At 49.5% G+C, this 27259-nt stretch overlaps 2 protein-coding genes across 4 annotated transcripts in view; one reads left to right on the forward strand and one right to left on the reverse strand.

Moving 5' to 3' along the window:
• Positions 1-25241, forward strand: part of Csf1r (colony stimulating factor 1 receptor) — a 28575-nt gene extending 3334 nt beyond the window's left edge. Inside the window, exons 2-21 of the mRNA XM_090331238.1 lie at positions 627-884; positions 963-1247; positions 2639-2775; positions 3595-3754; positions 5301-5487; positions 10790-10905; positions 11020-11140; positions 11253-11443; positions 12691-12797; positions 17232-17358; positions 17479-17583; positions 17954-18064; positions 18687-18849; positions 21755-21843; positions 21956-22053; positions 22630-22752; positions 22830-22941; positions 23503-23602; positions 24121-24229; positions 24312-25241. Coding sequence (XP_090187364.1) covers positions 627-884; positions 963-1247; positions 2639-2775; positions 3595-3754; positions 5301-5487; positions 10790-10905; positions 11020-11140; positions 11253-11443; positions 12691-12797; positions 17232-17358; positions 17479-17583; positions 17954-18064; positions 18687-18849; positions 21755-21843; positions 21956-22053; positions 22630-22752; positions 22830-22941; positions 23503-23602; positions 24121-24229; positions 24312-24497 — 2885 coding nt within the window. The 3' untranslated portion in view covers positions 24498-25241. The remainder of the gene's footprint in view (positions 1-626; positions 885-962; positions 1248-2638; positions 2776-3594; positions 3755-5300; positions 5488-10789; positions 10906-11019; positions 11141-11252; positions 11444-12690; positions 12798-17231; positions 17359-17478; positions 17584-17953; positions 18065-18686; positions 18850-21754; positions 21844-21955; positions 22054-22629; positions 22753-22829; positions 22942-23502; positions 23603-24120; positions 24230-24311) is intronic.
• A 90-nt stretch (positions 25242-25331) lies between these two features.
• The window catches only part of Hmgxb3 (HMG-box containing 3), a 55767-nt gene continuing 53839 nt past the window's right edge, over positions 25332-27259 (reverse strand). For 2 of the 3 annotated variants that reach the window (XM_090331235.1, XM_090331233.1), the window contains one exon: positions 25333-26782. In XM_090331235.1, the coding sequence (XP_090187361.1) occupies positions 26315-26782 (468 nt within the window). In that variant the 3' untranslated portion in view covers positions 25333-26314. Of the gene's footprint in view, positions 26783-27259 lie in introns of all 3 variants that reach the window. The other variant, XM_090331234.1, reaches the window with a different exon arrangement.

The raw sequence follows: 27259 nt of genomic DNA on the forward strand, positions 1-27259 counted from the left end.
ATTCAGAGGCAAGTGGTATTCAAAGGTTTCTAGACATCTAAGCCATATAATGAATGGACATGACCATTGTTCCCATTTTATAGGCAAAGAAACTAAGGCACAGAGGCCTCTGAGCCATCCCATAGTGCCATAGACCACATATACAGAGGCAGGAGTGGGATCCAGGCATGACTCTGGGAACTTCTCCCTTTTTCTTTGCTGGGCTAAATCCGGTGCCCCTTGTTATTGCCATGCGTGAATTAAGTCGAGGATTTGACCAGGAGTATCCCATTTGCTTGTTCAAGTTCTTTCTTGAACTAGGCCCTAGGCCTGTTGCTTGGGGATATGATCAACTTTATAAGGGGATTGAAGAAGGAAGAATGACGTGACTCGGCAGTGAAGACTGCATCAGAAAGCTGGGGTTCCTGTGTCGGCAGCATCCTGGGTGCTACGCCCAGGAGGTTTCTAACCTTGTGCTCTTGGGATCAGGGCTGTGAGTCCACCCTAAAGTAGCAGAGCGAGTGATCACTGTGCCCTGGCTTGTTCACAATAATTCTGGTACCCTCCCTGCCATGTGTCCTATCTCAGAGTCAGGGAAGGCCCAGGGGTCTACCTCATGTTTCACTTCTATCTGCTACCCCCTCCAGTCCAGGGCACTCCAGTTATTGAGCCCAGTGGGTCGGAGCTTGTCGTGGAGCCAGGTACAGAGGTGACCCTGAAGTGTGTGGGCAACGGCAGTGTGCAGTGGGACGGCCCCATCTCCCACCTCTGGAACCTGGATCCTGCTCATCCCAGCAACGTCTTGATCACAAAGAACGCCACCTTTCGACATACGGGGACTTACCGCTGCACTGAGACTGGAAGCCTCCCCGAGGCCACTGCCTCCATCCACCTCTTCGTCAAAGGTGAGGATTCGGCCTCTTCCTAAGAGGCCTGGCCCAGCATGTGGCAGTACTTTTAACCTCATGCTCTCTTTGATCCAGACCCTCTCCGCCCTTGGAACCTGCTGGCAGAAGAGGTGACAGTGTTCGAGGGTCAAGATGCCGTGCTTCCTTGTCTGCTCACTGACCCCACTCTGCTCACACACGTCTCACTCATGCGCGAGCGTGGCCGGCCTGTTGGGCGCTACACTCACTACTCTTTTTCACCTTTGCACGGCTTTACCATCCACCAGGCCAAGTACATTGACAGCCACTACTACCAGTGCAGAGTATTGGTGAATGGCTTGGCGGTACTGAGTCTTGGCATCAAGCTCAAAGTGAATAAAGGTGAGTAGGGCAAAAAGACTCCAGCCATGTAAACAGGCAAGATGGGAAGAGGCAGCTATTCAGGCTGTGTTCCTTTCTCCAATTTGGGCCTTGGCAGTCATCTATGGGGCAAGACACATGGAAATAACCGATGGGCTACACGACTGACCAAAGAAAGGGATCCTGGGAGCCTGGCTGACTCCAATTCCAGAGAAACTAGACCAGAGTATCTTTCAACCATAGCAACAGACACAGAGGTTAATTCCAAATCTGCTGTGTGGCAGGACTACTGAACAGACTATTGGAGTCAGTCTAGAGAGAAAATTGATGTAAATTGTAATGGACAAGAAATAGGACCGTATGGAGAGCCTGGGGCAGCCTGGGGGCATGGCGATGAGTCCAGTTCTCTGCACTGGCATGCAGGGCCTCTGAGGTGTTTGTGAGGATGAGAACTGCCACCCAAGGGCCTGGTGTGTGGCCTAGTGGTAGAGTGTTTGCCTAGCATGCACAAAGCCCTGGGTTCAATTCCCTGGTACCACATATATAGAAAAAGCCGGAAGTGGTGCTATGGCTCAAGTGGTAGAGTTCTAGCCTTGAAGAAAGCTCAAGGACAGTGTCCTGAGTTCAAGCCCCAGGACTAGTAAAAATGAGAGAGAGAGAGAGACAGACAGAGAGAGACAGAGAGAGACAGAGAGAGAGGCAGAGAGACAGAGAGAAATTGTCACCTGCTAGCACCCTAGAAAAACCAAAACTTGCAGTGCCAAGGTGTTGGCTGGCTGCAGTTGTGTGAAGATGCCAACAAGGATGTAAGGGGCTTTGGATTTAGCTCCGAGCACTCTCAGGAAGCCAGGGCAAAGGCAGTAGGGTCTACACAGAAGAAAAATATGGTCCTCTTTATTTATATTGTGCCAGTACTAGGACTCGAACTCAGGGCCTAGTCCATGTCCCTTAACTTTTTCACTCCAAAGCCGGTGCTCTGTCACTCAAGCCACAGCTTCACTTCCAATTTTTGGAGGTGAAGTGGAGATTAAGTAGCACAGACTGGATTCTAACATTGATTCTCGGATCTTAGCCTCCTGAGGAACTAGGATTACAGGCATGGGCTCCCAGCACAAGACTCTAGCTTATTTTTTCAGAAACTGTTGGCTCTTTCAAGGAGTGGAGGTTGCAGTGGAGGCAGCAGAGGAAAGACAGGAAGCCTTGGTTCAAGGTGGCTTCAACATGTCTAAAGTAGAGACTGGTGGTAAAGAACATGGACTGTCACTTAGGGAGACAGGATTTGCTGTGGGGCAAAAGTGAAGCATGAAGGCTGCCTCTAAGGATTTGGGATGTGAGAATGGGAGATGGCTTGTGGCAGGGAGCAGAGCCACAGCGCAGGTCTAGGTATGCAACAATCTTTTCTCCTGCTGCAGTCCTCAATGGCCCTCCTGCCTTGACACTGGAGCCTAGAGAGCTGGTGCGGATTCGAGGGGAGAATGCCCACATTACGTGCAAAGCCATTGATCCTGGCTTCCACTTCTATGTCTTCCTCAAACGTGGAGACACCGAGGTTGGTCGGTGGGGCTGTAAGGGGAAGTTGGCCTATCTTATTGGTATACGTGGCCCTCAGGGCAAAGTCCCCAGCTACACTCCAAACTGACTCTTGAAGCTGAAGCCCAGAGAAGGGAGAGGCATTTGCCAAGGTTTCCCTGCCAGGCAGGAGCTGAGTCAGAACCAGGACTCAGGCTTGTGCTGGGGTGTTAGAGAAGGGCTCCCTGAAGGTGGTAAGACCCTGTCCCTGAATCCATGACCTTTGCTCCAGCCTATAGTTTAAAAAAACAAACAAACAGATGTGAATTCTTTTCTAGAACCCTGCAGAGAATGGCTCCCCCTTTCTCACACTCCAGTGCACACTCTACCTATCTCTAACAGTGCCTATCTCACGTAACCTTTCTGCAGTTTAGCGACAGGGTACCAGTATTAATCTAATGTTCTAGACAGGAAATTGAGGCTTAGAGCCCAGTCCCTTGCCAAGGACCAGAAAATAATCATCTTAAAAGGTGATGATCTGAATGCAGATTGTTCTCTATATTTTATTCTTCTTGGTGTTTTGAAACAGTGTCTCATTGGGTAGTCCAGGCTATTCTTGAACTTGTGATTCTTCTACCTCAGCTTCTGGAGTGCTGAGATTCCAGGCTTGTATTGCCATAGCTGGCTTTATGTTTGTTTACATATGGAAATAGCTGTGTGTTTGTGTTTGCCTTGCTGGGGATGGAAACTAGAAACCTGCACATGCTAAGCCAGAGCTCTACCATCAAGCTACGTTCCATCTCAAGTCACCTAAGCACTAAACAGCCTTGTATATCATCTCCATCCTCTCTGGCTGCAGCTCAACATCTCTCAAGAAACTGACTTCCAGAATAACAAATACCAGAAGGTGCTGGCCCTGAACCTGAGTGCCGTAGATTTCCAGGACTCTGGCAACTACTCTTGCCTGGCTACCAACAGCATGGGCACCAATTCCATCTCCATGATTCTCCGGGTGGTGGGTGAGTATCAAGTGGTGAGAGGGGCCAGACAGGGTCTGAGGGAAGGAAGGCAGCAGGATTGGATCTGAGGGTGGAGGATATTGCTTTTTTATTTTTTTTTTGCCAATCCTGGGGCTTGAACTTAGGTCCTAAGCCCCGTCTTGGACTTTCTCAAAGTTAGAGCTCTATCACTTAAGCCACAGCACCACTACTGGCTTTTTCTATGTATGTGGTACTGAGGAATCGAACCCAGGTCTTCATTCATGCTAGGCAAGCACTCTACCACTAGGCCAAACTCCCGGTCTATTTTTGTTTGTTGGTTTGTTTTTAAAAATGCTAGTAACTGAGGCTTAAACTCAGGGCCTGGGTGCTATCCTTTGGCTTTTTTTGCTTAAGGCTAGCACTCTCTTACTTGAGCCATAGTACCACATCTGGTTTTTGGGTAACTAATTGGATATAAGAATCTTAGGAACTTTTCTACCCAGGCTCACTTTGAACCTTGATCTTCAGATCTCAGCCTCTGGGGTAGCTATGATTACAGATGAGAGCCACTAACACGCAGCTTCATGCACACATTTCAGATAAGACAGCTCCAGAAGGCTGGGCCCTGGTGGGTCATATCTGTAATTCTAGCTACTCTGGAGGCTGAGGTCTAGGGATCACAGTTCGAAGCCAGCCAGGACAAGAAAGTCCATGAAGGCTCTTATCTCCAACTTATCCTAGAAAAAGCTGGAAATGGCACTCTGGCTCAAATGGTAGAGTGCTAGCTTTGAGCCAAAAAACCCCCAAAAAAACCCTTAGGGACAGCGCTCAAGCCTAGAGTTTAAGCCCCAGAACCAGTGTTTGTTTTTGTTATTTTTTAAAAAAGCTCCCAGTTGTCCCAGGAACAGCAGAGGTCTTAAGCAGGGCTGAGGCTATCACATTCAACGGAGGAGGTGGCTAGTGGGGCTAGAATGAAGAAGTAAGAGGAAGAGAGGTACATGAGGAGGTCAGAAAGACATTATCAACCTGGCATCCAGCAGGCCCACAGGACTCCATTAAGGATTTGAGGCTTTTCCTCCTGAAAAAGATGGGGAGGGTTTGAGACTTGAATGTGATAAGATCTAGCAGGGCTTTCTGGTGCCTCCTTAAGGGTGTTTGCAGGGAGCTAAAGGGGGAAGAGGGGAGATAAATTTAAGACACCACGGCAGCCTGGCATTGGTGGCTCACATCTGTAATCCTAGCTACTCGGGAGGCTGAGATCTGAGGATCTTGGTTCAAAGCCAGCCTGGGCAGACAACTCGAAAGACTCTTTTCTCTATGAGTGGTAGAACGTAAAAGCTAAAGGACAGCACTCGTTCTCATGAGTTCAAAACTTGCCACAGTTCAAGCTAGAGGTGGTGGTGATGAGAGAGCTATGGAGTGGGAGATGTACGGTGTTAGGAGCTTGTCGATATGGTGTTGGTGGGAGAAGAGGCAGCAGAGCAAAGTCTTTGGGCACATAGTAAGTGCTCAGAGACTGGATTGATGGGAGATGATTAAATGAACAAGTAAACTCAGTTATCATCCTATTAAAATTGCTTTCCAGAAAGTGCCTACTTGAACTTGACCTCTGAGCAGAATCTCCTCCAGGAGGTAACTGTGGGAGAGAGCCTCAAGCTCAAAGTCAAGGTGGAAGCCTACCCTGGCCTGCAAACCTACAGCTGGACCTATCTGGGACCCTTCCCTAACTATCGGCCTAATCTTGATTTTATCACCCTGAAGGACACATACAGGTACCTGCTACATTTTGTCTGCACAGCCCCACAGCCAAATGGAAGGTGCTTAAGTCAGAAATCAGGATCTCTGGGTACTGTCCTATTTTATGTGACCTTTCAAGAGTCCTGTCCCCTTTTGGGACCTCATTTCCTAGGAAAATCTCACTATAGGGACCTCAGCACTGATTTGGATCAAGTTGTGTGTGTGTGTGTGTGTATGTGTGCGTATATGTGTGTGTACGTGTGTGTATGTGTGTGTATGTGCGTGTGTGTATGTGTGCATATGTGTGTATGTGTGTATGTATGTGTGTATGTGTGTGTATGTGTGTATGTATGTGTATGTGTGTATGTATGTGTGTATGTGTGTGTGTATGTGTGTGTATGTCTGTGTATGTGTGTGTGTATGTGTGTGTATATGTGTGTGTATGTATGGGTGTGTATGTGTATGTGTATGTGTGTGTATGTGTGTGTATGTGTGTGTATGTGTGTGCATGTGTGTATGTGTATGTGTATGAGTGTGTATGTGTGTATGTGTGTATATGTATGTATGTGCGTGTATGGGTGGGTATGTATGTGTGTATGTGTATGTGTGTGTGTGTGTATGTGTGTGTATGTGTGTATATGTGTGTGTATGTATGTGTGTATGTGTGTGTATGTGTGTGTATGTGTGTGTATGTGTGTATGTGTATGTGTGTGTATGTATGTGTGTATGTGTGTGTATGTGTATGTGTGTGTATGTGTGTGCGCGTGTGTGTGCGTATGTGTGTGCATGTGTGTGTATGTGTGTGTGGTGTGTATGTGTGTGTGTATGTGTGTATGTGTGTATGTGTGTGTGTATGTGTGTGTGTATGTGTGTATGTGTGTGTATGTGTGTATGTGTGTGTATGTGTGTGTATGTGTGTATGTGTGTGTGTGTATGTGTGTGTATGTGTGTATGTGTGTGTATGTGTGTGTGTATGTGTGTATGTGTGTGTGTGTATGTGTGTGTATGTGTGTATGTGTGTGTGTGTGTGTGTGCGTGCGCGCGCACGCGTTTCTGTCTGTCTGCCTAAACTCCAAATCTGGGTAATGTCCCTTAACTTTTAGACTCAAGGCTAACACACCACCACTTGAGCTACAGATCCACGTCTAGCTCTTTCATGGCTAATTGGAGAGAAGAGTCTCATGGACTACCCTGCCTGAGTTATCCTCAGATCTCAGCCTCCTGAAGAGCTAGAATGGCAGATGTGAGCCACCGGTGCCTGGTTTAAATCCATTTCTTACTTTATGTCCCATATCTTCAGATATCCGATGTTCTTCTCAGCAATTCTACCATTGCTTCAAAGGCACACATTTTGTAGTCCCCCGGAAACTCTCAGCCTCACTGTCTCTCTTCTTTCATAATCACTTCAAATGGGCAGATTGCAAATGACAAGCCATTCCCATGATTCCCACCCAGAGACCCACTCGGAGTCATGACTCATATTGTTCCTGTACCCCCTCCCAAGAATCTCTCCCTGGCCATCTTTCTCACTCAGTGCCACCCTTCCATTCCCTTAATCCTGTTTCTTACATGAGCATCACTTGAGAAAGCTTCTTGTCTTCTTATAGATCATGTCCTTAGGCTTTTACTTTCCCATCCAGAATGACTAAGCAAGACCATGTCTTCCCTGCCATGTGCTGTGGCTCATACCTATAATCTTAGCTATGTAGGAGGCCGAGATCTGAGGATCATAGTTGGAAGTTAATCTAGGGAGGAAAGTCTGTGGGATTCTTGTCTCCAAGTAATCACCAGAAAGCCAGAGTGGAAGTGTGACTCAAGTGGTAGAGCACTAGCTTTGAGTAGCAAAGCTAAGGAAGAGTAACCTGCCTCTGAGTTCAGTATCATATATATATATATGGGCTGAGAGTTCGGCCTAGTGGTAGAGTGCTTGCCTAGCATTCATGAAGATCTGGGTTCCATTCCTTTGTACCACATACATAGAAAAGCTGGAAGTGGTGTTGTGGCTCAAGTGGTAGAGAGCTATTCTTTTTTTAATTACTTTTTGCCAGTCATGGGGCTTGAACTCAGGGTCTGGGCACTGTCCTTGGACACTTTTTGCTCAAGGCTAGCACTCTACCACTTGAGCCGCAGCTCTATTTCTGGCTTTTTCTGAGTATGTGGTACCAAAGAATCGAACCCAGGGCTTTGTGCATGCTAGGCAAGCACTCTGCCACTAGGCTATGATCCTGGCCCCCTAGAGAGCTACTCTTGAGGAAAGTGCAAGGACAGTGCTCAGACCCTGAGTTCAAGCCTCAGGCTAGCAAAAGATTTTCCTAGATAACATTATATATGATATATAGTTATTTTCCTTTCCTCCTTATGAAGAACACCGATACTGGGTATGTTTTTTTACAAGCAGGATACTTGTGCCTCATGCCTTTCATTCTAGCTACTCAGGAAACTAAGATCTGCAAGATCACAGTTCAAGCTAGCCTGGATCTAAAAAGTCCATAAGCCAATCAAGCAAGTTGTGCGAACATGAGGCCTTGAGTTCAAATCCCATCACCGCTAAAACATAAAATGAATTTCTTGTCATCCTGTTTTGCCAGGAAAAAAACCAGCTAGAATAGGGACAGAAACAGTGTGGGGTATGTACCAGGGTCCACTCTACTCTCAAGTGGTATCCTTGAGCAACTCTTTGCAGTTGAAAGAAACCTACAGTCTTTCTTCCCTCAGGCACGAATTCCACTTAACTGAAACATGATAGAATGTCTGTTTGCCGACATTGGGCTATATAATACCCTGGCCATTCTCCAACTTCAAAATTCTCTGGAAATCTTATTTTAATTCCAGAAACCCCAAATTCTTTGTCCCCTGGGATCTTACTTATCGATGATCAAAAGTACCAAGATAGGCCTTTGCTCTGCTCTTCCTGCCATTCTCCTCAACCCTCCCTGACCTGGCTTTCTTTCATCTCCTTGCCTACAGCTGAAGTTGTGGCTCAAAGCCTGTGGACTCCCGAGGAGGGGTAGTCTGTGGATAGTCCCAGTGGTCTGTTATCCCAGACACATGTGGAAAGTCACAGGAAGCTCCTCTGAGCGACAGTGGCTGGGGTGCCAAGCAACCACTAAAATGATGCTCATGTCATTTTAGGCTCATGACACGTGTTTGAGTCATCCCAAAAAAGTGAAGTTCTTTTTCAGTTGAAGGAGGGGATGTTAAGTCATCTCAAGAACGGACTAGCTGTGCTTGCTCAAGCAGCACATAAATGAAAAATGGAACGGGGTGGAATTAACCTGTCTCCTGTCCAAGGATGACATGAAAATTCATGGTATTAACAGCATCGGATGCAGGGGGCTCATACCTGTAATCCTAGTTACTCAGGAGGCTGAGACTGGAAAATTGCAGTTTGAAGCCAGCCCCAATAGGAATGCCTGTAGAGACTTGTCTCCAATTACCTACCAAAAAGCTGAAAGTAGAGCTGTGGTAGAATACCAACTCTGAGCGAAACATTTCAAGAACAAGTGTTCAGGCCCTGAGTTCAAGCCCTAGAACTGACACACTCACAAAAAGAATTGGCATGTGTAGAAGGTTCTATATGCCCAAGGCTTGTTGGTTTGTTGTTGGTCATGGGGCTTGAACCCAGGGTCTGGGCACTGTCCTTGAGCTCTTTTTACTCAAGGTTAGTGCTCCACCAATTGAGCCATAGCTCTACTTTTCGCTTATTTGATGGAGATTGACATCTCATGGACTTTACTGCCTGGGGTAGCTTCGATCTCAGTCTCCTGAGTAGCTTGGATTACAGTGTGATCCAGAAATGCCCAGCTACATGTTCTTTTGTTTTTAAAGTGGTGCTTTGGATGGAGGCTCTGCCCCAGGACCTGGAGCCTGCTGTGTCACTGAACCATGACTCCCCACCCCCACTCCCAGTAGTATGCTGCCTTTTTATCCCATAGTCTAGCGTGACTGCAGGTCACTGAGCAAGAACTGGCGCTTTGGTAGCACTATGGGTTGAACTTAGGGCCTCCTATTTGCTAAGTGAGTGCTCTACCACTTGAAACATTCCTACAGCCCCTTTACACACTGGTGTGTGTGTGTGTGTGTGTGTGTGTGTGTGTGTGTGTGCACAAGCCAGTCCTGGGACTTGAACTCTTGGTCTGGGCACTATCTCTGAGGTTTCTTTGGCTCAAGGCTGGCACTCTACCTCTTGAGTCAAAGCTCCGTTTCCAGATTTCTGGTGGTTCATTGAATGGAAAAGAGACTTTCTGCCTGGGTTGGCTTCAGACTGTGCCAATCCTCAGATCTCAGCCTCCTGAGTAGCTAGGATTATAGGCACGAGCCACTGGCATCCAGCTACATTAGTTATATATATATATAATTTTTTTTAAATTAAGGCCTCACTTTATGCCTGTCTGGCTTAGGCTACAATCCTCTTATCTGTGCTTCTCCATGCTGCTATGGTAAACACACACACACACACACACGCACGCACATGCACACATGCATGCACACATACACTTGTGTACAGTCATTGTGTTTTCCCTGGAGCAGAGATAACAGAGATGTGGCCATAGGTTGAGGAACTTCTGTCCACCTGGACTGGCCTCATTTTGAATACATCTTCTGTCTAAACAATACATTTGTGTCTGTAATAAGGGACCAGGCAGTGGTGGCTCATGCCTGTTACCCTAGCGGTTAGGATGCTGAGAGTCAAGGATCACAGTTCAAAGCTAGCCCAGGCAGGAACATCCATGAGATCTTCATCCAAAAACTGAAAGAGGAGGTGTGTCTCAAGTGCCAGAGTGCCAACTGTGTGCAAAAATATTCCAGGGGACAGAGGGGTAGAGGCATTGTTAAGTCAGGTCTATTATTGCTCTAAACACTATTTCATCAATCCTCAGGCCAAACCTATAAATTATCAGTAATATCCTCACAGCAGACGCAGCAGAGGATTAGAGAGGTTAATGAGACAGGGGCCCAAAGATTCCAGTCAAATCTTAAGCTCAGAAGGCTAGTATTTTAGAGATTCTTTAGTAAAGATTAGTCTGAAAACTTAGTACAATGACAGTGATAAAAACAGGGGACCTGGTGTAGACCAGGTGTGATTGTACGTACCTGTAATCCCAGCACTCTGAGACTCCTTCGAAAGATCCTGTCTCAAGCAAAACAGAACATTTCAGATGGGACCAATGGAAGAAACAACGTGAAGGAAAGACGGTCACCCTCTTCAGGTTCTGGCTCAGCCAAGGTCTAGGGAACCAGCTTTGATAAGATTGTTATCTGAGACCCTCTGTTCCCCAAGGGAACCGAGGAAAACCGACTGGGGCTCCCTCCTGACTCCCCTGCCCTGGCTTGCAGGTACACATCCATCCTCTCCCTTGGCCGCCTAAAGCCCTCGGAGGCAGGCTACTACACCTTCCGGGCCCAGAATGCCGGAGGTTGGAGCGCCCTGACCTTCAACCTCACCCTGCGCTGTGAGTGATGGCTTGGGGCTGGGGTGTGCTCCGAGATGCAGTGGGAGGGAGGGGGAGCTCCTGGCCCCTGGGGCTGACCTCCTGTCTCTCTTTCACTTCTCCTGTCTTCCTCAGATCCCCCAGAGGTCAGTGTCACTTGGGCCCACATCAACGGCTCTAACGTCCTCTTCTGTAACGTCTCTGGGTACCCTCAGCCCAATGTGACATGGCTGATGTGTTGGGGCCACACGGATAGGTAAAGGGACTGCTCACCTTACTCACCTGGGCTCATGAGGTGGGCAGGGGCAGAGCCAAGGGGCTACCATGACAGGGCGAGGCAGTCCTGAGCCTCTTCCCTTTGTCCCTAGATGTGAGCAGGCCCAGATGCTGCGGACCTGGGAGGGCTTAGAACCCAACGTGTTGTCCCAGGAGCCCTTCCGCAGAGTGATTGTGCAGAGCCAGCTGATTGTTGGGACCTTCCAGCACAACGTGACCTACGAGTGCAGGGCCCATAACAGTGTGGGCAACAGCTCTGAGACCTTCAGGGCTGTCATCGCTGGTAAGCCTCCATCCTTCTCCCTTCCAGCCAAGGTAGACATGCAGAGAGGGGCCTGGGATTCCCCCTAGGCAAGAGAACCAAGGTCAGAGCTCCTATTTGCAGCAGACACAAGCAATCCCAAGTTCTACCTCTGTGGGTTTATCACAGGGGCTTTTTGACCAACAGGAATCCTGGGGTAAGCTACCTGGGGGTGTCTAGAGCCTAGTGGGATGCAAGCAGAGGGGAGTGATCAGGAAGAAACCTAAAGGAAATCTAGACAGAGAGCAGTTTGGACCAAGCTGGACCCTTCATTAGCCACCTAATTGACCCTCACTGCCTTGGCCGTGCATCAAGCTGCAGGCACATGTGATCTCTGTTTCCTCCAGCCTTTTAACAACCTGGTTTCCACACTCATTTCAGTTGCTAGGGAGGCTCTCTAGTCACAGAGGGGCCAGGAAGGCTCCATGGCTTAGGAAGCATGTTACACTCATGTGCCCCAGGCACTGGCCATGGAACAAGTACACGCTGGCCCATGGCATCCAGGTATCTGTAGTATTCCCCTGTAGATGCTTATGGGGTGAAAGCCAATCAAGTGCTGGTATTGGGGTGGGCAGGCATTGTCTCACACCATAAGGAGGTCAGTTCTAGCTCTCTTTCAACTTGGAACATGATAAACACAAACTTCAGAGAGAAATCATGAATTCAGTGTGACGCAGAGGTGAGATTTGACCTGGGAGTCCAATCTGGTCCAGCAACAGAATCAAATTATATCTTCCAAAACACATCAAGAGAACTCAGGCTACAAAAGCAAGCAAAAGGAGAGACCCAAGAACCTCTTACCCTGACTCTTGAGAGCCTCTGAGGCCCATTTAATTCCCAAGGCCACAGGGGGACACTTTTGGCAGTTACACTGAGCTGTAACTTCCAGAAGTTTGTCTGAGTGCCAGAGGTAGAGGCGGTAGCCTCATCACCAGGGTTGTGGGCACACAGTGATTAAGCACTAGGCCAGGTTTTTTTCCCTGGCAGCAGCTAGCACTGCATTACTTCCGTGGTCTCTCCTAGACCCAGGAGGCTGGGGTTCTGGATGGGGCTTAGAGTGGGCAGCCAGCTAACTACATCATCCTTCCTGAGGTCTGTGGATGTTTCCATCACAATCGTTTATTGAGCACCTACTGTGCTCCTGCCAGCTAGTTGGCCTGATGTCTGTGAGGGGAGGGGACTTGGTGGTCCCTTGGCCTTCACAATCTTCTGGTGGTCTGTCCCTTCAGAATCTGTCACACAGCCCCCTGATGGGTCTCTCTTCATGCCGGTGGTGATCTCCTGCCTGGTTATCATGACCTTCCTGCTGCTGCTCCTCTTGTATAAGTATAAGCAGGTGAGCCGGGACAGAGGGAGCCAGACAGACGCTGCGTAGCCAGAGGTGGACACCACTAGGCAGTAGGACGCTCCCCCAGTACCCCCACTCACTGGCTCCGCAGTGATCAGGGTGACTGGGCTGTTGGTTGGTGCCTGTTGTGTGCCAACACGGTTAGTAACCATCTCCTGCTTTGGGTAGCAATGCCTACCAGGGTAGAGGGTCAGGGCTAAGTTAAAGCTCACTGCTGAGCTATGAGTTCTAATGGAGCCAGGAATCTGTCCATGGGGCCATGGCTGTGGTCAGTACTCGGCTTCTGCCATGTGGCTGGGCTGTCTCCTCACACACAAGGGCCAGAGAAAGCTATGGAGGCCAGCAGTGGAGGTTCTCCTGTACAGCGGCAGAGAGGACACAGTTGTGGGGGAGGGGACAGTCTGGGTGGTGTGTGCAAACATTCAGGGGCAGCTCTGGATCTGGCGCCTGGAGAGGGAGGCAGAAGGTGAGGGCTGGGACCTTGGAAGGGCTGGATCAATCCTTCGGATCCAAAGCTGTCTGTGAGTGAGAACAGAGAGCGTCTAACTCAGTGATGCCCCCTTCGCTACCTTCTTCTGGCCATGACAGTGTTGGGAAAAGAGGTCTGAGGGGGACAGGATAAAATGGACCACAGGGTCCAGCATGAGAAGGCTCTGACGGCAGCCGCAGAAAAACAAGGCCTAGATCAAGACTAGATACAATCTTGCCAGGTGATCTTAGCTGTCTCACAGTGTGTGTGTGTGTGTGTGTGTGTGTGTGTGTGTGTGTGTGTGTGTGCACGTATGTGGCAGCTAGGATTACAGGCGTGACCACTGGCACCCTACAGGACCATCTGTTTTTGTGTGTGCCAGTCCTGGGGCTTGAACTCAGGACCTAAGCATAGTCCCAGAGCAGTTTCTTTTGCTCAAGGCTAATATTCTACCATTTGAGCCATTGCTCCACTACCAGCTTTTTGGTGACTCATTGGAGATAAGAGTCTCTCAGGTTTGTCTGCTAGGCTGGCTTTGAATAGAGATCTTCAGATTTGCATCTCCTGAGTAGCTAGGATTCCAGGCTTGAGTCACCAGTGTCCTACCACACAGGGCCATTTCAGAAAATGTACTTGCAGTCACCTTTTCATGTCCCAGCCAGGAAACTCAATTGGCCTCTGAGCTCCCCACCAAATCTAGGAAAGACTTGCCTCCTTAGGCTACTCTCCTTGACACACCTTTCCCCTTTCTCAACTGATCAAATCAATTATTTCCATGCCTCAGGGTGGGTAGGGATTTGGTCTGATGTCTCCTTAATCTTGTCCCTGTGTTGGAAGGCTAGTTTCTCTCTCAGGGCTGAGTCATCACCTTCCATGCTTCCAAGAGACTCTGGGAGGAAGAGAAAAAGGCAAGTCAGCAGGCTGCAGAGAGGGCGACTCAGAGAGTCTCCCTCCCAGGTGCTGGTGGCTCACACCGGTAATCCTAGCTACTTAGGAGGCTGAGATCTGAGGATCACTGTTCAAAGACAGCCCAGCACAAAAGTCCATGAGACTCTTATTTCCAATTAACCACCAGAAAACCAGAAGTGGCACTGTAACTCAAAGTGGTAGAGTGTAGCTTTGACCTGAAGAGCTCAGGGACAGTGCCCAGGCCCAGAGTTCAAGCTCTGTGATGGACCGAAAACAATAAAAAGGAAGCCAGGGAGGCCATTGGAGGGTCTGGGATTCATGCTAGTGCATGCTGCAGTGTTAAGTTCTGAGGAAGACAGGGGATATTCAGAAGAAACTGTTCTTCTGGAGGCAAAACATCTACTCCCATGGAACCAGCAAGCAGCCTGACAGGGAGAGTAGTTGGGACTTTGGACTTAGGTATCTCCATGTCCCTGGAAGGAAGTCAGAGGTGGGCATGGGGCTTAGGCCCGCTAGACGGATGATGCAGGTGGAATGTCTGGCTCGGCTCACAGGCAGTGCTCATGAGGCACTGCTGCTGGCTATTGCCATTCCTGGTATCAGAAAATCAAGCCCAGAGCCCCATGCAGCCTGGCCCAGGGATAACAAGGAGTGGGGCGGGGGGGGGGGGCGGGGGAGGTATTGGTGTAGAGCAAGAAGGAGGAGGAGGATGGGACTCTTGACAGGCAGGAGAGTCAGGGCACAGATGGGAGAATCTAGCCAAATCCTTCCTCCCTCAACATGTCCCATGCCACCCCACCTCAGCCCAGCAAGAAGGGGAGGTATGGAGGGGCTGACTCAGCCTAGCTGTGGGGGGAGGGGGAGGTAGAAGAAGTAGAAGTGGTTCAAAGCCACAAAGGATCCTGGAAATGGAAGTTGCAGGAGCGGTCAGAGAATCCCCTCCTCAGGTTCTGTCTGGTGTTCAGGTTAGGAGAATATCCCCAGTTATTCTTGGAGACACAAGAAGTTCCTCTCTTTGTGGCATTTCAGATGCTTCTCCTAAGCCATCATGTGTCTCCTCCTCCTCCTCCTCCTCCTCCTCCTCCTCCTCCTCCTCCTCCTCCTCCTCCTCCTCCTCCTCCTCCTCCTCCTCCTCCTCCTTCTTCTTCTTCTTCTTCTTCTTCTTCTTCTTCTTCTTCTTCTTCTTCATGTGTCCTTAAATTTGTCTGTGGCTGGCCTATCTGAATGAGAGCCCAGAAGTTCTTAGTATTTAACTGCAGTATTATCTCCTTAATTACCAACTAGAAGCACCTTCCTATGAATATCTAGAATCTTTTTTCCTCCCTATGTGTTCACAAACCTGTTAGCTTCCCCAGCTGGGGTACACAGCAGCTAAGCCCAGCCCAGCCAGTCCCTGTCCCTAAGGCTTCACTGGGCAGGAAGTGGCTGTGCTGACCACAGAGGCCTGTGTCCTCTAGCACACCAGCCCAGCTTGCACTTTTCTGAAAACTTGGTCTTCCCTCTCTACTTCTTGTAGGCAGCCCTTGGCACGATGCCCCCATGCAGCTGCCCCTGGGGCAGGCAAGGCAGAGGCAGCTGCTCCTCTGGCCCAAGCCCCACCTCCTGGTTCTGCCATCTATAAGCAGCATGGAGAACGTGAGGTGCAACTGGCATCAGCAAGAAGCTCATTGGTGGCTGCCAGGGTGCCTCTGTGAGTGTCAGCCATAGCAAGTCAGATGACTTCTCATGCACACATTTTACCATGCTTCTCCCTGGAGTTCGAAGGGAACCCATTTACCTGATTACTGCCCTCATCTCCTTCTGGCCTCTGGAACTATTTCTTATCTTCTCTAAGCCACCCTTGTCTGCTTATACTGGGATCATTTCTACCTCAAGGCTATAACATGGTAATATTAGGTGGACATTTCTCCCCTTAGTAAGAACTGAAGTCCTTTCTTAGACACTTCAGTGTAAACTATATAGGGCTTAACGTTCATGTTCTGGTGGAAATATATGCTCAGGAAAATATTTGGATGAAAGTATTCAGCCTTCAAAAGGAGGGGTATGCTGTAACATGGAGGAGCTTTGAGGACATTATGTGAAGGGAAGTAAGCCAGTCACAGGAGGAAAATATGTCATAGATCTATTTTTATCATGTACCCAGAAGAGAAAAATTCATAGACACAGGAAGGAGAATGATAGCTATAGGTGGCGGGCAGAGGAAAGGATGGGGAGTTGTTCTTTGAAGGCCTAGAGCTACAGCTTTTTAAGAGCCAAGAAGGTTTGGAAATTGGTTGCAGAGCAATGCAGATGCACTTAACACCACTGAAATGCCTGCTTAAAGATGGCAAAGATTAATTTCATGTTATGTATATTTTACTCCAACTAAAAATAAAAACAGGCCTGGAAGTGTAGCTTGTTGGTTGGTTTATATGGGTGAAGCCTTAGGTTCAATCCTCAACAACCCCCCCCCCCAAAAAAAACCTCAACAACAATTGGGGGCTGGTAGTGTGGCCTAGTGGTAGAGTGCTTGTCGAGCCTTCATGAAGTCCTGGATTCAATTCCTCAGTACCATATAAATGGAACAGAAAAAGCCAGAAGTGGTGGTGTGGATCAAGTGGTAGAGAACTAGCCTTGAGCAAAAGAAGCTCGGGGACTCTAGTACCTGAGTTCAAGCCCCAGGACTGGCAAAATGTGTGTGGGGGGGGGTAGGAGGACTGGGTAGATCTGAAGTTTTACTCTCCTTCCTGCCTGGGGAGTTATCAACTTATCAGCAATCAGAAGTTTACTAACTTACCACCCTCGTAAGTCATCTGGTCCATGGTCTTCAATGAACAGATAGAGAAACTAAAGATTGACAAGGGAAAATTGCATGGCAAGGCAGGCTGGGGCAAGGACCAGCTCCCAGAGCCATGCTGGTGAGAGGCCATGACCCCTGTCTACAAACAGGGCCACTCTCTGTCTTCTGTCACTGAGAGCTCTGGGCCCATAGCACCTCCACTTCCAGAAACCAGTCTCAAGAGTCCCAGCCCCAGCTGCCACACACCTCCTCCCTCCTTTTGCAGAAACCCAAGTACGAAGTCCGTTGGAAGATTATTGACAGCTACGAGGGCAACAGCTACATCTTCATTGACCCTACCCAGCTACCCTACAACGAAAAGTGGGAGTTCCCTCGCAACAACCTGCAGTTTGGTGAGACAGGGTATCAGCTTCCATACACGCAATTGTGCGACTCCCAGGGAATGCGGTGTGAGCTTCTCAAGAGAGAAGCCTTTGGTGCCCTGGGACCTGAGGGATCTATGTGTGTGACAGGTAAGACGCTGGGAGCTGGTGCCTTTGGGAAGGTGGTAGAGGCCACAGCCTTTGGTCTGGGCAAGGAAGATGCTGTCCTGAAGGTGGCTGTGAAGATGCTGAAATGTGAGTGAGGGGGAAGACATGGGGAAGTGGGAGCGAGGCTGGAGAGTGGTGTCGGTAGGCATCGCAAGAGATCCCATCCACATGGTCAGCCCACTGAACCCGGGGGACAGAGCTCGAGATGGGAGGGGGGGTGCCCTGTGGCTTAGGATGAGGAGAGACTTCTGCTTGAGCCCCAGGCAGACTAGTGGGCACAGAAGCCACCGAGGACCACAATCTGGCTACAGCTTGATTCTCTGCTACCCTAAGCCCATCTCAGTAACAGGCACACCCCATGCCTCCCTCCACCCTTTTCATCTGCGCCTGTGCTCTTCCTTTCTCCTCTTTTGTTCACTGATCTGCCCACTGCTCAAATCTCTGGCCCATGAACCAGCCACGGCTCATGCTGATGAGAAGGAGGCACTCATGTCAGAACTGAAGATCATGAGTCACCTGGGCCAGCATGAAAACATAGTCAACCTCCTGGGAGCCTGCACACATGGAGGTGAGGGTTCCGTGGGAATTGGGCCTTGGGGTAGCTGTGGCCTCCAGTGGACCAAGACCCATATTGCCTGTCTCCTCTGTGGGTGCCAGAAGAATCCTTTCTTGGTAACCCCTACTTCCCTAGACCAGACTCCTGAAAAAAGAATTCTGAGACTAGAGTCTCATGCCTGTAATAGATACTCAGGAGGTCTAGATCTGAAGGCTGAGGTTCAAAGCCAGCCTAGGTAGGAAGTCTATGAGACTCTCATCTCTAATTATAAAAAGCCAAACATGGAGCAGTGGCTCAAGTGGTAGAGTGCCTGCTTGGATTGAAAAAGTTAAGAGAGAATACCAAGCTCTACATTCATGCCCTGTACTGGCACAAAAAAGTGTGTGTGTGTGTGGGGGGGGATAGAAGCAGAAGGAAGGAAGAGGAAGGAAGGAAGGAAGGAAGGAAGGAAGGAAGGAAGGAAGGAAGGAAGGAAGGAAGGACAAGAGGTCAAAATTCTTTCTTTTTAAATTAGGGTGATGTTGATTATTATTTGGTTAGAGAGATGGGTTGCTGAGTTCCAGTACTTTGTCTGCAGTCCTGTGCTGCTGTTCACCTGGGGAACACCCTTCTCACACCACTCTTGGTGCTCTAGGCCCTGTCCTGGTCATCACTGAGTACTGTTGCTATGGTGACCTGCTCAACTTTCTGAGAAAGAAGGCTGAAGCCATGCTAGGACCCAGCCTGAATCCAAGTCAGGACCCCGAGGGGGATACCAGCTACAAGAACGTCCACCTGGAGAAGAAATACGTCCGCAGGTAGTACTGTGGAAAGGGATGGTGGAGGGGAGAGGAGGGAGCAGAGAGACCAGGATGGGGAAGTAGGGCCCAGTTCTGTCTGCCAAGACAGCTCCTAGCTGTGCCACCTGGAGTAGCCATTGCAGGTTTTATGGCAACCTTGCTTTTCTAGTACATATTCTCACCACTGGACAAGCATGTGAGCTTACCATGTTGTGGGAGTGTGGAGGCCAAGTTGTACAGTGGAAGGCCAAATTGTGCAGTTCAAAGCCAGGTGGAGATGTGTGTTCATGAAGTCATTCCTTTAATGCTCATAAAAGATGGCCAGGAGCATAGCCTAGTGGTAGAGTCTTGCCTAGCATGCATGAAGGCCTGGGTTCAATTCCTCTGTATCACATACACAGAAAAAGCCAGATGGAGTGCTGTGGCTCAAATGGCAAAGTAGTAGCCTTGAGCAAAAAGTGTCCTAGGAGAGTGCACAGGCCCTGAGTGCCAGCCCCAGGACCGGCAGGAAAAAAAAAAAAAGGAAAAAAAAAAAAGAATAAGAAAAGACTGACTGAACCCAGGCATTGGTGACTCACACCAGTAATTCCAGCTACTCAGGAGGCTGAGAGCTGAGGATCAAAGTTCAAAGCCAGCCAGGCAGAAAAGTCCCTAAGACTAGTGCTAGCTGTAAGAGAAAAACACAGTGCCCAGGCCCTGAGTTCAAGACCCAGAACTGGCACAAAGAAAAGCGAACCCAGACTGTTTGCAGCACCCACAGAGGCCATGCGGTGCTGCAGAGCTCCCACCATCCCACTGAGGAAAAGACCACCTCAGCACCCTATCAGTATCTTAGTCATTGTACAAGAAGAGGCAAAACAGCTCTAGTCTCCTGAAGACTCCATTTCCCAAGATGAGCCATATCAGGGTTGAACCTTCAGAGTCTTTCTGGCTGACTCTGTTATTTCTGTGACATGGTTTCTGGAAGCCATCCAGAGGCAGATGGGCAACGAGAGAGAGGAATTGCTATGTTTCATGTTGCACCTGTCTAGGAGAGAGCAGTGCCTGAAGCAGAATTGGGCTCTCTTGGCTTTGGGTCTAGCACTCACCTGCCATGTTGCTGTTTAGAGGACTCCACACTGGAGCCCGGTGCAGCAGGGACAGGATCAGAGTAGAAGAGGGTCTATTGTGCTCTTATCTTAGGCAGCTGCCAAGACTAGAGGAACAAAAGGAGGACCAGGAGCTTGTCTTGGTGGTAGAGTGCTTGCCTAGCATGCACGAAGACCTGGGTTCGATTCCGCTACACGACATACATAGAAAAAGCTGGAAATGGTGATGTGGTTCAAATGATAGAGCTCTAGCCTGCAGAAAGCCCAAGGACAGTGCTCAGGCCCTGAGTTCAAGCCCCAGGGCTGGCAAACAAACAAACAAACCCCAACAAACAAAAGAGGCCATTTTTCTTTTTTAACCTCATGGTCAAAAAATGGGGGTCTGGCAAGGTCTGCTTCCTCTTCCAATCCTCAGAAACTTCTCTGAGAGAGTAGCATATACTGGGCCATCCTTGCCAGCTGGAATCGTAGGCAAAATCTTTTATCACAAAGTACTTGAACCAGAAATACTATCTCACACCTGTAATCCTAGTTACTTGAGATTAGAGGATCATGGCTTGAGGCCAACTCAAGCAAAAGGGAAGTTCATGTCAGATGTACCTATCATCCCCACCAACTTGGGAAGCACAAGTAGGGGATCAAAAAGACAGCCTGAACATTAAAAAAAAAAACCCAAAACATTAAAAAGGGATATGGAGCATGGCTCAAATTGTTGAGTGCCTTCCTAGCAAATGTGAGGCCCTATGTTCAATCTCTAGCTGAAAAGGAAAAAAAAATAGTAAATACTGGCTTCCATCTTCAAATCCCAGAATAGAATTCTAGGCTACGTTAATAGAGAAGTAAAGTTCCTAGAACAGGGAAGGGGGGGTTGTGCCACAGTTAGATGAGGAATGAAACTTCAGCTTCTCTTTCCGAGAATTCTAGGCTAGGGGCATTGTCAAGGTCACATCTCCAGGGCAGAGGGGCAGAAAATGAGCCATGCAGAAATTATATCTGGCTGGCTCGTTAGAAGCAGCAGTAGTTATTGAGGGCTGCACAGTACTCCCTCAAATCACCTTCTGCCTAAAGGAAAAGTACCTAGCATTCCTGGGTGCTGTCAGGGAAAAAAAAAAAAGCCCACATTTCAGGCTCCACTCACTCAAACCTGCCGAGTCAGAATCTGTGGAAGTTTCCTTGGTGATTCATGGGCTGAATTAGTTTAAGAAGCTGTCTTCTAAGAGATCAAGGGAAGAAGTGATATTGACCAAAAGGAAATGTACTGTGTACTTGACTTAGGTAACTGTAACCTTCTGTACGTCATCTTTCTAATAATTAAAAAAAAATTTAGAGCTCTCCTTTAGAACTGCAGATTTAGAGCTGTAAGTACTTGCCTTTGCTTCTAAAGTTTCTGAGAGACTCTAAGGGTGGTCTAGGCATGTTCAAGTTCCCCGGGGGATTCTAATGTGAAACCAAGGGTGAGAGTTGCCATCCAGAAAACAAAAAAGGGGCCTAAAATGTGGCTGAGAAGAATGTTCTGGCTTCTTTTGGCCCTTGAGAACTAAGTATGGAGCAGGAGCAGCAAAATACTAGGGGCTTCATGGACATTAGGAGAAACAAATAGGCAAAGAGGTTACAGCTGGAGTGCCAGCATTCCCAACAGCCAGGAAGGGTTCCATGGCCACTCAGACTATAGCAGCAGGCTTCCCTACAGAAAGGGACGCTCTGGTGGTGCCTATGTCGCTCCTCCTTTTCTACTGAGTGGTTCAGACAGTTCACGGGATGGCTGGAGGCCAATCGCTGGACTGGCCAGCACAGTAATCAGGGTTGACCACCTCCTAACCCTCTCTTCCCCATAGGGACAGTGGCTTCTCCAGCCAGGGTATGGACACTTATGTGGAGATGAGGCCAATCTCTACTTCTTCAAATGACTCCTTCCCTGAGCAAGGTGAGGTGGGAGCAGGACCAACTAGGGTAGAGATGGGCTGCTGGGAGTTGGAACCGAGGTCAGGTAAGGTAGGAGTATGGTGAGACCAGTCTGCCATCTCTTCCCACCCTAGATCTGGACAAAGAAGAAAGTCAGCCGCTGGAGCTCTGGGATCTGCTCCACTTCTCCAGCCAAGTGGCTCAGGGCATGGCCTTCCTGGCTTCCAAGAATGTGAGTCAAAGCCAGTCTCTGGGTTGGATTCCTCAGTACACATACACAGAAAGAGCTGGAAGTGGTGCTGCGGCTCAAGTGGCTTTGAGCAAAGTGTATGGAAGGCCAGTGCCCAGGCCGAATTCAAGCCCCACGACTGGCAAAAAAACAATATAAACAAAAACAACAACAGATTCAGGAGGCAACAATGGCTGGCTCTGCTGCTTGCTGTATAACCTTAAGCAAACAAAAAACTCTGAGCCTTGGTGTCTTCCTGTAACAATGTGCACGAGCCCAGAGTTGTGTGCAGGTGAAATGGGTTTATGTGTACAACTGCTTAGAGGAAGGCCCCACACAGCAGGGCCCTGCTGGTGGCAGCTTCTATTAGCAGAGGCATGGGGTGAGACTGCTCATGGCATGGGGCTGGCAGACTGCTTATCTCAAAGGCAGCTCTTGCTGTTCAACAACCAGCAATGAGCTAGTATGGCAGTGGAGGCAGGTGATGGCTTCTAACCATTAACAGACCACATTAAATCCTCAGGTAAACTAGTTCAGGCTAGAGGACTGAAGGACTAACCTTGCTGCATTGTCCTTCAGTGCATCCACCGGGACGTGGCAGCACGCAATGTGCTGCTCACCAACGGGCACGTGGCCAAGATTGGTGACTTTGGGCTGGCTAGAGACATTATGAATGACTCCAACTACATTGTCAAGGGCAACGTGAGTGCTGAGTGGTGGCGGTGGGCGGGGCTGGGCTGAGGGCCCGAGTCCTAAGTGATGGAGGACTGTTGTGCCAGGCCCGCCTGCCTGTCAAGTGGATGGCCCCAGAGAGCATCTTTGACTGTGTCTACACTGTGCAGAGTGATGTCTGGTCCTATGGCATCCTCCTCTGGGAGATCTTCTCATTGGGTGAGTGCCTGGGCCAGTCAGATGCAGTCTGAGGCTCTTTGGTTACACTGGTATTTTGTAACTCATGTGGGAAAAGTTAAGGAAGGCCAGGCGTTGAGGAGCACTGCTGCTCCTGAATAGGTCTGCCAGACTTTCCAGTCCTCACACACATCCCCCTTCTGGGCTCTTCTCCCATTCATCTCTTGCCTGTGCAGTTGTCATTTCGATGACTCTGTTGTCTCTGAAACTTCCTCCATGCCCTTGAGTATGAGCCCTAAGGTCTTGTGCTGTCATTAAATGCACTGCTGTACTAGCCTCTTCACCTGGCATTGTGTCCACTCTGATCAGAGGTTTTGCTCTGCCAGAGTCCAAAGCCTGTACTGAATTCCTGCGAGGCATGGTAATGCCTGTTGAAAGGCTGTTACTTCCCAAAGCCTATTGTACAATGGATGGCACCAGAAAGCACTGGGTAGGAAGAGCTGTGCTCTATGGCCACAGTTTGGGTGGGTCCTTCACACAACACCTGAGATGTGTGGGTGGGGATGGAAAGACAAGACCTCTTATACCACTTGGCCTTTGCAGGACTCAACCCATACCCCGGCATTCTAGTCAACAGCAAGTTCTACAAACTGGTCAAGGATGGCTATCAAATGGCCCAGCCTGCGTTTGCCCCAAAGAACATGTATGTGAAGGGGCCCCAGGGAGGGGACACACCCAAGAACAGGGATTATGTGGCCCTTGTGTATGTCCAGAATGCTCCAAGGCCAGGCTTCATCTCCCCCACAGTAGACTGTAAAACAAGCTTCCGACTCACTCAATCCTAGAGAGCACAGGGGCCTGTTCCCTGAGAAGGGCTTAACTGGGTCTCATCTTAGTCTACATGATGGATTTTTACAATGGCAACCCTGAAGATACTAAATGGCTCCTTCTGTCAAAAGTGATGAATATCCTTTTGCAAAGGTTACTGTGAGGATCACAGAAAGCATGCCACGGATTTAGGTTTATACTAACCTTTTTGGGGCACTAGGTCTAGAAACCAGGGTCTTGTATGTACTAGGCAAGTGCTCCACCTCTGAACTGCAACCCCAGCCTGGAAGTTCCCCTTTGACTAGCTTTGGGGACCTCTGCTTAGGGCTCTCCTGGACTGGATGGTTCCCAGACCCTGAGAAGTTTCACAAAAGGCCCCCCGTCTGTCTTCAGATACAGCATCATGCAAGCCTGCTGGGATCTGGAGCCCACCCAGAGACCCACCTTCCAGCAGATCTGCTCCCTCCTTCAGAAACAGGCCCGAGCACACAGGAGAGAGCAGGTGAGTGACTGGGCATGCTGGCCTGCAGGCTCCACGAAGCCTGACGACAGAGACTCACTGTTCTTGGTCCCTTTCACTTCAGGACTACGCCAACCTGCCAAGCAGGAGTAGCAGCAGTGGAGATGATCGTGGTGGTGATGGCAGCGGCAGCGGCAGCAGCAGCAGTAGCAGTGTGGAGCCTGAGGAGGGTGCTAGTGAGCACCTGGCCTGCTGCGAGCCAGAAGCTGCCCAGCCACTGCTGCAGCCTAACAACTACCAGTTCTGCTGAGGCAAGAACACTGCTCCTCTCCTCCAAGCTTCAGCTCCCCCATGGATAGGGCAACATGGGGGAGCACATGGAACTCTGCCCTGGCTAATCTCACTCATCTTGGCCCAGTCTGGAACTTTGGAATTTGAGACTCCCAATTCCCAGAGCCTAGGTCATCACTGCCAATCAGGGGCAGAGCCCCTCATACCTGTTCTCTTGACCTTGGTCTCTTATTTGCCAACTGGTCGACCCCCCAGGTCACTAGTGGCCCTGTTCTCACTTCTAAGAACCCCTTTCCCTAGTTCCCTTAAGTTTCTATGGAAATGAACTGACTGCCCAGAGGTTCCCAAGAACTGCCTACTATTGAGAAGACAAGGCTGCCTGAGGTTGGGCAGCTGGAACGTGGTGCGGATGCCCACCCTGACCAAGCACAGCAGCAGCTGGCAGATACCTGCAGCCCACAGGATCCATGGTGCAAGATAACCTCCTTTTTAAGACTCTATCTAGTCCTCTAGTCTCTGCCTGGCCTTCCCTCCACAGCCTTACCCCACCCTGGACCTGGTACTGCTGTAATGATCCTAGTGGCAGCTATAAGTGTGTGTGTGGAGTACATTCTGCTCAAATTCCTGGTAAACTGGGTTAGAAGGCAGGGGGTCTTGGTATGTGACCAGCCACACCACTCAAAAAGCATGTGTTCCCTTAACTACAACTAACAGTCATGCTTCAGGCTGTTTTTGTCAACATTAAACTAACAGCATGAACATAGCAAGCCTCTGGTTCTTTGTGTACCATGACACCAGGGCTTGGGATTTCCCTAGGACCTGCTGTGTCTCTACCCTGTGGGGACCATCTCAGACCTCCAGAGCTCAACCACACAATGCGCATGGAACTGGCTCTTGTGTCATCAAAACCAGATAATTTAATAAACTTTATTCTCATAAGGGATGGGAGGAAAGGGGGAAAAGCCACCTACTCCACTCTTCTCAATAAATTAAATAACATTCGGCCAATTCCCGGGCCCTAAGCAAACCATGGGCACTTGAGCCAGTCCTGCTGTTTCCTTTCAGCCCTGTCTGCTTCCCCTTCACAGAAGGGATTTTTTTCTACTGCTGCCAGGTTATGTCACAACCATGGGCCACATCTCCAATGTGGTGAGGGTCCCAGGGTCCAGAGAGAATGCAGGGCACAGCAGCAGTGGCCAGGGAAAGGAGGAAGGGGGTAATCCTCTAAAGCTCAGAGGACAAGTCCAAGAAGAGAGCTGTGGCTGACTGTTCCACCCTCCCCAGCTTCCCCCAGAGGTGGATGCAGAGCGATTCAGAGGAAAATGTACCCCTCTTTGGGGAGCAATCAAAAGCCCAAAGGGACCTCTGGATTGAATGAGGCCACAGAGGTCCCAGTCAAAGGCAAAAAGCTAAGGAGCTCATGTGGCTGGAGACTGGGAGTAGGGAGAACCTGATAAGAAGGGTGAGCTCAAGAGTCCTCCCTGACCTCCTCACTCAGTGCCATCTCCTTAGCTTGCCCCAGGTCTTCCGCCCTGATCCACAGTGTACCTGAGGATCCAGCTGTCTGCCTCCCCTTCTCCCCTCAACACATTGTATCCCTTACATGCTCTCTCAGGGCTAGGTAGGGGGTTCCTGGCACCTCTCCTGAGCCCTGGAGAGTTGAGAAGCAAAAACCCTGAGCTCTGCTATGCTCAGGAAGTGGAAGCTCTTTGGTCAGTCCCAGCAGTCAGAGGCCCTTTCCCACCGGTGACTGCTTCTGCAGGTCCCTGGATAGAGAAGCCTTGGGCAAGGGCCATATTATGGCTTGAGATGGTGCAGTCTAAGCAACAGCCTGGCCTACTTAGTTGTGGTGGCCACTTCCTCTTCCCCACCCTCCTCCTCTGTCTCTGTCTTGATCTGAGCAACCCCAAGGCGGTAAAGGGTATCACGAATGACCACCTCGCCTGGCTGGCAGCTCTGTACTATGTCATGGATCTGTCGGTTGACAATCTCACGGCTGGTGAGGAAGTCTATGAGGCGGTTGTAGAGGTAATAGTGGGTGGCGTTGTCAAAGGCAATGGGCCGCTGGCGGACACTGTTTGGCTTGCTGTCCACAGAAGAGGCCAGGATGCTTGTGTAGGATGCCAGCTCAGGACACAAGGACAAGGAGTGATGGCCAGCACTGGGGTCACTGGGACTGGGCTGTGTCCCGGCATGAACAATACGCCGCGTGGCAGTCTTGGTGACTGGGTGCTGGATTGAGTGCTCAGCCTCTATTACATCCACAGAATATTGCTGGTCCAAGAGCTCAGGGCAGGACACGCTCTACAAGAGAGATGCAAAGTCTTTTTTACAAGAGAGAATAGAAGGTAGAACCTGTGTGGTGGGGGAAAAGGAAAGTTCTGTTCATCCCTGCATACTATGACTCCTGCCCTTGCCCCACCCCTCCCCCACCCGTTTCTGTTTCCTCAAGTGAGAACAGGGACAGAAAATCAATTATCCTCAAAGCTGAAGTTGTACCTAAGCGGTACAGGCAGGAGGAGAAGGGGAAGAACTATCTGTGAGGGAAGCTCAGGGCCAGGAGTGATGCTAATGATGTTCCCTCCAAAGCCAAGCCAGAGGTTTTCTCCTCCCATGTATCCTGAAAAAGAGTCTTCTCTTCTACCTACCTATTATCAATTCTAATGCCTGCCGGCAAAGGCCTTGGTAAGAACTACTGTGTCTGGCCCAATATACTAAGACATAGAGACAAGGGTTCCATCACTGTTCTGCTGTGAGCCTGGTCAAGTCCATTTCCCTTTC

Source organism: Megascapheus bottae, chromosome 4, assembly GCF_031878675.1.
Source record: "Megascapheus bottae isolate mThoBot1 chromosome 4, mThoBot2.hap1, whole genome shotgun sequence".
In the NCBI taxonomy this organism is placed as follows: domain Eukaryota; kingdom Metazoa; phylum Chordata; class Mammalia; order Rodentia; family Geomyidae; genus Megascapheus; species Megascapheus bottae.